Source organism: Canis lupus, chromosome 7 (genome assembly GCF_003254725.2).
Source record: "Canis lupus dingo isolate Sandy chromosome 7, ASM325472v2, whole genome shotgun sequence".
In the NCBI taxonomy this organism is placed as follows: domain Eukaryota; kingdom Metazoa; phylum Chordata; class Mammalia; order Carnivora; family Canidae; genus Canis; species Canis lupus.
Window position 1 is genome coordinate 48,324,739 of NC_064249.1, and position 13,377 is coordinate 48,338,115.

General features: G+C 36.2%; 1 protein-coding gene across 1 annotated transcript in view; it reads right to left on the minus strand.

Annotated features, from left to right (window-relative positions):
• Nucleotides 1-465: 465 nt before the first annotated feature.
• Nucleotides 466-13,377, minus strand: part of PIK3C3 (phosphatidylinositol 3-kinase catalytic subunit type 3) — a 137,679-nt gene continuing 124,767 nt past the window's right edge. The window contains exons 24-25 of the mRNA XM_025429020.3: nucleotides 10,521-10,646; nucleotides 466-1,249 (exon numbers count right to left, since the gene is read on the minus strand). Coding sequence (XP_025284805.1) covers nucleotides 1,235-1,249; nucleotides 10,521-10,646 — 141 coding nt within the window. The 3' untranslated portion in view covers nucleotides 466-1,234. The remainder of the gene's footprint in view (nucleotides 1,250-10,520; nucleotides 10,647-13,377) is intronic.

Consider the following 13,377-nt stretch of genomic DNA (forward strand, 5'->3'; position numbering starts at 1 on the left):
GTTTTACACAAACCACACTCCATGTGCGTCTGGGTCATCTCCAAATTAACTGCTTGCTATCCGGCGGATAACACCACTCTACAGGGGCAAACTCACAGATACAAGGATAGGGTGACAAACACTGTAATTAATGGCATTCTCTGAAACTGTGCCACAAATGTAACCTTCTAATCCTTTCTGTCATTTGATATTTAAAATTTATTCAGGACCAAGAGAATGTGATACTGTTTTTCTTCCAAAACAATGGCACATGACAGTGTAACACGTTAATTTGTAAAGATTATTATTGTGTTGCTCTTCTATTTTCGTATGTGCCCTTTTCCCAAAGTTCCATGAAGCAAAAAAGCTAGATGGATGGGCAGGACTTTGTCTTAAAAGACAAAAAATTATTTTGCTTAAATCAGAAAGGATGTATTACATTAACAGATCTGGTAGAGATATTTCAAAAACATTTTGAAAAGTAAGTTTGCATCAAAAATGTATTTATTGCAGAAAGACAATTTATGCTTACATGTATATGTAAAAATATCTGGGGCTAACACTAAAAGCTGCTGTTATTCTGATCTTTCGGCCAGTAATTCAGATTGGTACATTTGCATATCCTGCTTTATTGACTACAAGCTAGGAGAACTGTGGACTAACCACAGTTTTCAAATAAGGTATTCTTTAAAAGTGAGAAAAAATGACTGTGTTATTGAAGACAATTACTGAACTGTAAAAGAATGAGTCACAATTTGAAAAACTTTAAGTATTTATAGCTTAGGCAAAAACAAACATGATTGGGGGAAGAAAGAGAGAGGAGGGGAGGGAGAGACAAAACAAAAAAGCCTTCTTGACTGAGACAATCCAAATTCATAACTACTATACTGATGTGAAGAGATGATAAAAAAATAAAAGGACATTTCAAACTCGACTAAAATGTTTTACTTTTCCAACATAAAATTCTTCCAAAACTCTGATAATATGTACATGATCCTGGAATAAATTTTTCACTTCTTAGTTTATTAACAATGTATACATTTGAAAATAAATATTTACAATATTTCAAAACAAACCCTTCAAGACCGTATTTAAGCAATGACATCCAAAGAAAATGAATTCAGGCACCATGTAACATTTATGATATATAGTATCTTGAAGGTTCTCTTGTTACTCTGAAGTCTTCCTTATACAGAGGTTGCTTCTAAAGTAGTTTTCTTACAAAGCCAAACATCCTGATGTGCCCAATCCAGTTTCATTTTCTCCAGTACTACAAAAATTAAAAACAAGCAGAAAGTAATTAACTTCAATTTCACAAGGAAATTTCAACAAACAACAGAGTCCACAGTTTTAAAACATGTTTAGTTGCTGACATGACATTTTGATAGTGAAAAGCTGTAGCTTCATCCAGAGTGCACCCACTTCATTCCAGAACTGGTCTGGAATCAAATCAAAGAAGTCCTGAAAGAACAAGGAAGCCCAGTCAAGAGTTGTGTGTGGGCCAACACATTCACGGTGTTTGATATTAAAATCTCAAGTAGAAATAAAAGAAACCAACACTTTTAGTACCTATTTTGTGCGAGGCACCATCACATTTATCTCAGGTATAGCTTATGAAGAGATCTGTGTCTGCACCTCTTCATCATCTCCCCAAATTAGCACTCAGTGAAACTGAGAGAATGCTACTCAGTACTTCTGAGAACTAGCTAATACGAAAATAATCTGCAACCGTTATTGGCTGTCTTTAAAGATGTACAGATGCCACCTGTCACCACTTTCTCAGTACGGACAACTCTGATTGTTTGGGTGAACATACAATGAGTCATCCATAACTCATGTGCCATCTTGTTCAACAAAATATATGCTGGCAATATCTTAAGAGGAAATAACAATGTTGTAGGTGGGTAAAATAATTTTGTTTCTGTGAAATTCACCTCATTATTATTCTGAGAAAAAAATATGAAGGGGGGAACCTCACTGACAAATATTTGTGGATGTGTGTGTACTTTCATGGATATGGGTAAAAATGTGGAAGATGCTCACTGATTTTAATCTGATACAATTTAAAGTGGCAATTCTAGGAAGAATATGGTAAGATTCAGGTTTAATACTTTTAAGAGGAATGTAATTTCTGATTTAAGCTGTTTAGGGGCCCTAGAGTGGCTCAGCGGTTGAGCGTCTGCCTTTGGCTGAGGTTGTGATCCCAGGGTTCTGGGATCGAGTCCTGTAGCAGGCTCCCTGTGGGGAGCCTGCTCCTCCCTCTGCCTATGTGTCTGCCTCGCTCTCTGTGTCTCATGGAGAAACAAGTAAAATCTTAAAAAAAAAAAAAAAAAAAAAAAGCTGTTTAAATATTTTCTAGAAGACAATATCAGAGAAAATAAAAATAAACTTCTCAAATGGTCTTCGGCACTTATATAAAATCACACAAATTTATTTGGTGCCTGCTCTGTGGATGGCTCAGGTTCTGTGGGAGTCCCCAAGTTACTCAAGATAAAAAAAAGCCTAAAGACAAAATGCTTATATACAGAGTCCCCATTCACACACACACACACACACACACACACACACACACACACAAACACACCCAAAAGATAGGCAATGGGTAGGGAACTCATTCCAGGCAAAGAGCAAAGGATGAGTAGGTAGGGGGGCTTGTGGGGGAAATACTGGGTTGGAGACATTGCCATGGGGGTAAATCAGCAGATCTACACAGAAGGCTCTTTCTGAAGGTTGGTTGAAGATGATTAAAGTTGAAAGTGTGGATTAGAAAGAAACTGCGGAGGGTCCTCACAGACATGCGAGGAAGTCTAAATATCCTGGAAACGATGAAAACCCACACATGTGGATATATATGTCTGTATGTGTGGGAGAAACACTGCTACTGAACAGACAGACCATCTAAGTACTACAGAGCATCTCTGTCTGTGGGGAAATAAATCAGTAATACTACATAGCAGACTCAGTCCCAAAATGTTCAACTCCACATACAGTTGAGGAATTTATGTAAAACGGCTTGATGTAACAAAGGGGCAGGAAAACAAGAGTATGACAACTGACCTTCCAAAAAGCAGTTAATGAAGCAGAGAGAGAAACACTACTACGAATTACACTCAAGTGTTTGAAACCTTGCCCCGCAGAAGACAAGGAAAATAAATTTCTACAGATGGAAAAATAAACTGCAGGGCATTTTAGCTGAAAATTATGGGGCCTTCTGCTGACATTGCTATCAGTAATTACTCTTAAGACTTTAAAACTTTTGTAATGTCCCAAGTGCCTACATTATATTTTTAAACATCGTGGGTTCTAACAGCTGCTGGTGCAGCAGTGCTGACCGCAGAGCAACCTGAGAACACGTGGGGGTCAATACAATGCAAGACTGCTTTGTGGCCAATGTGCAAAACAAATGCTAGCCCACATTTATCATATTTATCTAGGATTAACTGTTCCCAATGACTCCCTTTTTTAAATCACACTCTATTGGCTGTTTGCACAGCTGATTATGTTTTCTTTTGAGGAGAAGATGAAACATTAAGGAGAGAAAAGTTAAAAGATCATTTACAAGAATTTTTTTTAAAACTCACTACTCACAACAAAATCCATTCATTTCTAATAAATTGAAGCTTAAATGTATATATCAAGAAAAACATGATTTAGAAAATACTGTCTACTTCTACAACCTAGGGTTTGGGTTTAAATCTGGCCTTTTGTTCCCTATTAGCCCTGAGACCATGACTTATTTAATCTCAGACTTGGTTTTCTCTTCTGTAAAACATGCCTGGTGATACACCCATTTCACAGGTGTGAGGATTAAATAAGGTGATGCCAAGAAAGCTCTTTATGTAATTTCTGGCACATCTAAGTGTTCAATAGGCTGTAATTATTACTATTACTATTCTTTCTTTGTTGTTGCCAATTTTTATTCCTCTTAGATCTGAGAATTCAGGTAAATTAGGAAGAGATCTGGGACATAAAATGATACAAAATAGTTTTGTATGATATACTGGTATTATGATACTTATTTAAGCCACTGGCCTGGGAATCATCTAAATCTTTAGAAAATTATTTGCTAAAAAAGAAAAAAAAAAGCTTGGTTTTTGAGAAAAATTTCTCTTTGGCTAAAGAACTGAATATTTTTTTGTTTTGTTCAATTAAATATTTTACATTGCTGTTCTTTACTCCTAATGGTAAAATAAGGACCATAAAAAATAAACTCAGAAATAAGGCTCTATTCTCTTCTCCTAGTGCATTTTTTGCATCTATGTGCTCTCAAAGTAGATCAGAGCAGAGAAGTCACAGTGCAAACATCCCATGCTGGGTTTAGGTGCTAGGGTCAGCACATAATGGTAAAACAGGAACATAAATAAAATTACTCGAGAAAGTCCTCAGAAGGCAACATATTACATATAACCATCTCTCCAAAATCTCAGGACAGGGGTTTTTCCCTTAATACCTAGGCAAAAAAACTTGGTTTTTCTTAGCAGCAGACGGGGCAAATGGATGGCCTGCACCTAGAAGCCCTGCTGTACAAAAGACCCAAGAACCTTCAATACTGGAATCACATTCAGCATGGCATGACGTCATATCATGGAAGACACTGGGATCTGAAGCATCCCTGAAGGAGCTCCTCTCACATTTATTAGGACACAGACTGTTCAGGAAAAGTATCAGAATAACCATATTGTTTTTCTTTCATTGTTTTTTTTTTTTTCTTTCTTAAATCACCACAAGTATATATAGTTGAGTTCTCTTCAGTTAAAGGCATATAATATACAGCCACACATTCATGTGCCCTTCTGTTTGGACCTGTGCTTTTCCCCCTGCTTGAACACCACAGGGAATAATCAAAGATTCTTGCCAAATGTTAATAGTAATGTGTTCTCAGTATCTTGATCTGGAATGTAGGTAAACTTTCTGAATGCAATCTGTTCTGTTTTACTCCCAGTCAACAAAAAATACATCTCCAACCCTGGTTTATCTGCCAAGATTCAGTTAATTACATTAATACACATTAAGATGAATGGAAACCACACCTCACCCTCTAGCCTTCTATCATCAATCAGTGAGTGAAGAGACTGACAGAAGAAGAAAGCAGAAACAGCAAAGAAATGGGCTACTGTGTGAGAGATTACCATCCAAAGGCCTACTTTTCGAGCAGAGTGACCCAAACTAGGTGACCTCTACCCTTCTGTGCAGACAAGACTAGAAAGCCCTTTAAAGATCATTTCAGTGGAGACAAGAGTTCTGATGATGCAATTTCAAAAACAATGATCTAAATAAATGTTTTTCAGTGGAAAATTTGTATCACTAACAGGTGGGTGTTGCTAGGCAACAAATATTGCAGTGTTTAATCTCTACCCTTCCTAGGGAATGGTATGATGGAAGAAAATAAGCCTTTTCAGCATTGCAACATAATAGTTGTATGTGGCAATTCTGTAGTCTTCTTTTAGACCATAATTTCTTTTATGCTGAAATAACTATAATTTTTGTTAACATGTATCAATCAGTTTACCTCCAGTTTTAGAAAACTGTTTTACAATCCAGTGATTAATAAGAATGCACTAAAACTGGCCTAAATCAATTAGCAGTATATATCCTTATAATAAATGCTATGAGTGACCAAAAAAACAGATGTAGGTCATCTGGAATTGCACCTGCATGTCATTTCTTCAAGTAACACTACTTAGAAAATATACAGCATTTAGAAGTGTGAGTTTCAAAGAGAAAATAAACTCCAGAGATTAGTTAAGAAATAGCTACGCTTCAGGGTACCTGGATGGCTCAGTGGTTAATGACTCAACTCTTGATTTTTGCTCAGGTCATGATTTCAAGGCCCTGGAATCGAGCCCTGCGTTGGGCTCTATGCTTAGCATGGAATCGACGTGTCCCTCTCCCTCTGCCCCTCCCCCTATGCTTGCTTGCTATCTCTAAAATAAAATAATAAAATCTTAAAAGAAATAGCTATTTTCTGTAATTTTGTAATTTGAAAAGACTTATGAGCAGTTAGAACCTTATTTATTATCTCTTGTATGCTTTAATGCCCAAACAAATGCCAATGAAATTGGTTACTTAGGTAATTCTTTGATACTGTCTTAGCTGCACAAGAATATAGGCTCAGGTGATGAGTATAGTCAGAGGTGACATGTTTAAGGAAACCTAAGATAGCATGAGCATTTTCAAGTTCATTTCTTAGGATGTAGAATATGGGATATTCTAAAAAAAAAAAAAAAAAAAAAAAAAAAGAATATGGGATATTCTGGTAAAGACCTGAATTTGATTAGCTAGGTAACAACTTTTTATGTGGCTCAGCCCTTTCTTTTTTTTTTTTTTTTTTTTTTGGCTCAGCCCTTTCATCTATAAAAGGGGAGAATGTTAAAACTCACTTTTGTGGTTATAGTAAAGATTATATAATGTTAAAAAATAGTGAAGCACTGTATGAAATACAAAGTTCAAGTAAGTAATATTATTGTTGTCCCAAACACTTACCTCTCATTATAAAGTGGGAATGCTGAGATACCTAAAAAATTTTGTCTACATAGATATTCATGCTGTACTAAGCCATCCTAGACTTTTACCTGTCTAGGATGACACTGGTGATCTTTACATTGCTGGGATCATCCAGATATTTACTGTTAATTCATATTCATGTTGCTATGGCCTTGCTTTTAGATAATAATACTATTCTGTTATCAAGTATCTACCTTAGTCCAAGAGAGTTTGTAAAACAAAGGCCAAAGTAACTTAAAATAACTAGGATTTTTACATCTTATCTTCCATTTTACTAAAGAACTAAGAAACAGAAACCTAAGACCTAATATTTCTTTCCAAGAAATATAATCCTATCAGTTCATGCTTATAAAATTATCTTTCTCTATATCTAAATTAAGAGAACACCCACCTCTACTACCAATTTATTGGCCATATTCATATTTTCTCTCTGAATAGAAAAAGTATGTGCATTAACTCTTGATTTTGAACAACTTTTGTAATTTAACCATTGGTGTGTTGAGGGTTTCTTTTAGTCTTTGCAATAGTCAATATAAACTTTATATATGGAAAGCAATTAACCTTTATGTATCTCTAACAATAGATTTAATTTATATTAGTTTTTATCTCAATAGCAATCACTTTACAGATGTGGAAACCGAGTCCCCAGAGACACTGGTAAACGAAGGTCCCTCTGTTACTACTTCCCCCAAATAATAGTGTGGTCCCTTCTTTATCTAGCCTTTTCTCTCCTCTATTTTTAATACAGAGAGAAAGAAAAACGGTGCTTCTAGGGTGCCTGGGTTGCTCGGTCGGTTAAGTGGTTGGTCTGACTTTGTTTCAGCTCAGATCATGGTCTCGAGGTCTTGAGATCAAGCCCCATGTTGGGCTCCCTGCTGAGGAGCAGGGATCTCAAGGAAGGAATCTGCTTGAGATTCTCTCTCTCCCTCTCCCTCCACCAGCCCCATGCACTCTCTCTCTCTGTAAAATAAATATATAAAATCTTAAAAAAAAAAAAAAAAGAACCATAGTTCCTTCTATTCTTAGATTCAGTGAGCAATGCAAAAAGCATGTTATATAAACTGACTACACAATTTCAAACCAAAGTATACCACTAGTTCAGGGGCACCTGGGTGGCTCAGTCGGTTAAGCATCTGCCTTCAGCTCAGGTCATGATTTCAGGGTTCTGGGATCCAACCCCATGCTGGGTTCCTGGCTCAGTGGCGAGTGTGTTTCGCTTTCTCCCCACCCCACCCCACTCATGCTCTCTCTCTCTCTCACTCATTCTCTCTAGCAATAAAAACTTTAAAACTAAATAAATAAAGTATACCAAAGTTCATTTATACCACAAGTTCATTTACAAAACTTGAAGGCTCCAACTTTAAGTTCGACTGTATTAGATGAGTGGCAGTTAAGTCTTGAAAGATGCCAAATTCAATCCCTCTCTTGCAGAGTATACACTGTCTCCTGTCCCTGAGAAGCAGGGCTGGCTGGCTGACTTGCTCTAAGAGGCCTGCTGCTTTGGCTTTCGCATTCCTTTGGGGCAGCCACTGCCATGTAGGAGAACAGCAGCCCTGACGAGAGAGCTGAACAAAGCTGCATGAATGAACCCACCTGACATAACAGAAAACAAAACAGCCATGTGGCTGGGCTCTCGCTGAAATTCTGACTGGAAAACTGTAAGTAGTAGTAAATCATTGTTTTTTAAGCTAGTGAGTTCAGGGTTGTCATACAACTACAGATAATCTGAAATGAGGTGTAAGGCAGCAGCATTAATTTTAACTGTGGGGTTTCAGCTCTATTACATACGGTGAAAATAAAGGAGAAAAATAAGGAAATTCAAGTATGCAAGAAGGAAAACTCATGAAGGAGAAAAATTTGTAAAGTTGTAGATAAGAATAGAGCAGAATAGGGACGCCTGGGTGGCTCAGCGATTGAGCGTCTACCTTTGGCTCAGGGTGTGATCCTGGGTCTGGGTATCAAGTCCGACATTGGGCTCCCCAAGGGAAGCCTGCTTCTCCCTCTGCCTAGGTCTCTGCCTCTCTCGGTGTCTCGAATGAATGAATGAATGAATGAATAAATAAATAAATAAATCTTTAAAAAAAAAGATAGAGCAGAATGAAATATAAATAACCAACTCGGATGGAAATGCAGACACAGAAGTTAAAAGTTTCTAACTTCAAGCATGTTACAACTATTTGAGATTTAAAATAGAAAAAAAAGTGTATATACAAAAAAGGAGAGAGAAAAATAACTGGATTGTGAGGGCTATGCCAGAGAAAGTTTCAGTAACTCATGACATAGTGATAAGTAAGACACTGGCAAGAGAATGAGTTTCAAAAATACTGGATATGAGAGTTAAAAAATTGGGGTTCAAGTCTTGGTTCTGTCTCTTGTTAGTCACACTAAGTTAACTAAGTTATTGTCCCATTCTGGGCTTCTATCCCCTATTGCTCTAAAATGCCCTCTTATGCTTTATGTAGACTCAGATCTACCATTAGCTAGACAAATCACTTACATACCATCTGAAACACAGTTTTTTCTCTTGAGAAGTGACTGGTTAGGATTAATAACCTATGAGCAGAACTTGAGTTGGCCCTTCTAATAAAATAAGATTCAAATTCGTGTTCTTGGAGAAGAAACTCCTTTATGTTCCTTAGATATTTTTTAAGTAGATAAGGTAGTGTGCCTATAATAGGTGAGTAAGAGATAGAGCCCCACTACCTTCAAGATGTTTGTATTTTAGGAATTATAAGTACCCAAGTATCTGTAACAGAAAGCAAAATAGAAGTGCAACTCGTAATAAAGGTAGAAGTACTGTAAATATCCAGAGGAAAATCAATCAAAGTGGCATTAAGATTAGATCTTAGAGGACAGCTTGGATTTGGTAAGTTTACCAAAGATTCATTGTTAAGAAGATGGATGTTCTATGCTAAAAAAAAAATGGTAGCTGCAATGTAATCACAGTGACAGAAAGGTACAAAATATTCAGAGAAAGAGTATCAGGGAAACACCTTGGAAAGTAGCCTGGCATACAATATTCTGGAAGGCTGTGAGCTACCAAAGATTGGATTTCACTGTTAGGCAATGGGGAAATATTGTACACACTGAAATTAAAAAGAAAAAAAAAAGGACAAAATAAAACATTATTTTGTGAAAATATATCTGACTGGGATATTTAGAAGGATAAAAAATGCTTAGAGAAAAAAAATAAAAGAATTGTTAAAGGTTTTAACTATACAATGTATCGTAACGTAAAGAACAAAAAATGGATTAGTAGTCAGAAAATGATAGAAAAGGATAAAGAAATGTTAAACTAAAAAGAATAAAGAAAAAATAGTTAAACAAGGCTTGGGGACAGTGGTACTGGGTGAAGGAGAAGGCAAAGCATACAGGCTTTGAGCTTGAGTGATTAGTAAAATTATTAATATGCAAAGTCAGGAAGGAGTGTGCAAGGAGAAGACTGTGAGTGTGTGGGAGGGAAAGAGGCCTAATTTTTCTGTTTGCTCACCATTTTCATAATCATCATTATGAAATTCATTATTAAACCAGATTTTAAACTGAGGTTTACCATCACAGGCTAGTGTGAAAAGGTTTCCCTCGGGTATTTGCATGCAAGATTCTACTAACAGTAAGTCTACAGATAGACCTTTTCAGTGTGTGGTATGCACCGTTTTTATCAGCTTCTAAACTCTTTCTTAGCACTTCACTATTTGTCAAAACCCAACAAGTATTCAAGTCTCACATGCCAACGGCCCGCATTAGACCCAATATTGTTCTCAAGAAAGATTTATCATCACCACTGACTACAAAGGACAAATATACCTATGTTGATACTCCACAATTTAGTTAACAACTAAGAAAATTTAAGTGGCATATTTTAGAATGAATAATATATGCAACATATTTGCATCAGCTGGCTGATAAAATGGCAAAAAACTCGACAAAGAAAACAGCAGAAAAGACATCATTAGCAGGAGAAAAGCGTGACTCTCTGAGGACTCCAGGGTAGTATGCAGAGAGGCTGAGATAAATTGCACTGCCTTTGGAGCACTTACCTGGGCAAACTTGTGAATCTGCTCTACCACTGCAGCAAAGAGAGCATGAACACTTTCGTCAATCAGACTCTGCATGTAATGCACCGCCTCTTCATCAGACAGGTCTAGTCGGAATTTATCCTGAACCTACAAGGTCACACAGTAGGTTAGTCTTTTGAATGAAAAATTAAAAAAAAAAAAGAACTCACTTTGAAGAGACCGATCAAATTGATAGAGATGTTGTTACAATACATTATGACCTATTTCTATGACAAAGAAGTGATTCATAACTTACAAGAAGTTTTGAATATTATTCTCTTGAATGAAGCTTATTGTTTTTGCTATATGTTCTTTATCACTCTTTTCTTGTTGGTTGTTAGGTGTTTTTTTTTTTTTTTTTTTTTTTTTTTTTTTTTTTTTTTTTTTTTTAATTTTTATTTATTTATGATAGTCACAGAGAGAGAGAGAGAGAGGCAGAGACATAGGCAGAGGGAGAAGCAGGCTCCATGCACCGGGAGCCTGATGTGGGATTCGATCCGGGGTCTCCAGGATCGCGCCCTGGGCCAAAGGCAGGCGCCAAACCGCTGCGCCACCCAGGGATCCCTGTTAGGTGTTTTTTAAGAAAAAATAAACAGGGGCACCTGGGTGGCTCAGTGGTTTGAGTGTCTGCCTTTGGATCAGGTTATGTTCCTGGGGGTCCCAGGATCAAGTCCTGCATCAGGCTCCTCAGAAACAGGAAACTGTTTCTGTCTCTGCCTCTCTCTGAGTGTCTCTCATGAATAAATAAATAAAATCTTTAAAAAAAAGAAAAAAGAAAAAAAGAAATAAACATGATTCTGTTAGATATTGCAAATATAAAAAATTAAAACATAAATTGTTCCTTTTAACTCAAAAGTGCACTTTGGTTTTTTTGCCTTTCTTTTTTTCTAAAGTTTTATTTATTTAAGTAATCTCCATACTCCACATGGGACTTGAACCCAGGACCCTGAGATCAAGAGTCACTCGCTCTTCTGACTGACCCAGCCAGCCACCCCTATTTTTCTGCATTTCGAAGCTAGAACTACTATATAAAATTTATTTTAAAATGTGGCATATTTATTAATAATCTCCCACATTGTCTCAATGCCTGTAAAGAACAGGAACCATGCCAATAACTGGCAAAATTACATCTTTCAAAATGTCTCCTTTCCTATAGTGATTCCTCATACTTCTGCAAAGAACTACTTCAATTGGTCTGTAATTTTCAGAGGGGAATTTTTCTTTACTTCATATTTAAAGTTACAGTTGATTCCCAATAACAATAAGGTTTAGAAAAATTAGTAGAGATATTCATGAGAATGGTTCCTAAAAACTAAAAGCCAATATTATTGAATGACTACTCTGTGCAAAACACTTTATATGCAGTATTTCACCTGACTCTGAGATTAGCACTGAGGTAAACAGTATCTCTACCTCTACATATAGACACTGAGGCAAAGAGAATTTATGAAGCCAATCAACCCAGAGATCCTTAACTCATGCTTCCAGACAATCTCATGCCACTGCACACAACCTTTATAACTCTACTCCTTTCTCCCCTTGTAAGTGACCCAAATATACTTCTGGGGAAGCAGGCAAGAAAATGTTTCCAATTAAATAAAAAAGTGGTCACATTTAGTATTTCCTTTTAAGCATAGAAAACCAAGAAGGAAGAGTACAACAAGCCATGGCCCTGGATCCGCACTAATCTCTTCACTAGATTGGAGGTATACCCAATGATCCAACAGCTCTGCAGCTTCAGGATGGGGAGGTATAAGAGAGGAGGATATAAAAAGTGAAGGACAGTTCTGTGGAGAGACATCTGAAGGAATATCTTGAATGAACTAGCTCTCTCATTTCTGAATCCCAATTAATGGCAGATCTGTTCCTTGAGTTTAATCCTTTATTTTCTCTGACTTAAAAAGATGTCTGACAGGTTTGGAACTATTTTTAAGGACATCAAAAAACTATAGGGCAGGAGAATAAAAACTTTAGCTAAATTTATCAAAACTTACATGCTTGTATAAGTGTTGAAACACAAAATATATGTATTTGGCATATAAATGTTATTTAACAACTATGAAAAAAAAAATCATCCTTAACTGCATATAAATGGCTGATCTGGCATCATATATACTGAGCAGGCTACTTGTTATTGTTCTGTAGGTCCTCAAGCTTCTAATCCTTTTTCTACAAGCTGCATTCTCTCTGCTCTTCAGGTTATAGATGTAAGCTCTAATCACGTGTGCGTGCGTGCACACACACACATTCTCTAATATTCCAATTAGTTCTAAATATTAAGTTTTGTCTTTAATCACATTTCGATGTACACTCTTCTTGCATCCACATTCTCAGGTGTGTAGAACTATTCCCCACACAAAACCCTGTAACACATTTCTAGACTAAACTACACTGTCTTCCTTAAGGAGCACAGTGACTTCATTTATACCTTATCTTTACCCTTTTCTTTCAAAGCTCAAAATACATCATTACAAGACTAATTAATATTCATTAATAAGGAAGACTTCTACTTAAAATAATTTAGTGTTTAGCATCTCTGAAATAAGAGTAACTTTTATTAAAATAATAAAAGCAGACATTCCCTATTAAATATTTTTAATCTAAATTATTAGAGCTTAAAAAAAGTTTTTCCTTGTACTCATTTCCTAAGAATTTAATCACAGAAGTGATTACAACAAAGGAAAATTTTTCACTCATCAGAGTGAAAGGAAGAGTTTTAATGTAAACAGTATTTCCTTGCTGAGTTCATTTGATTATCTGAGCTGCATTAGAATAAAAAAAAAATTCCCTTACTTGAATAAAAACCAAAATTTAAAATAAAGAGTAATTAAAAAGTAAA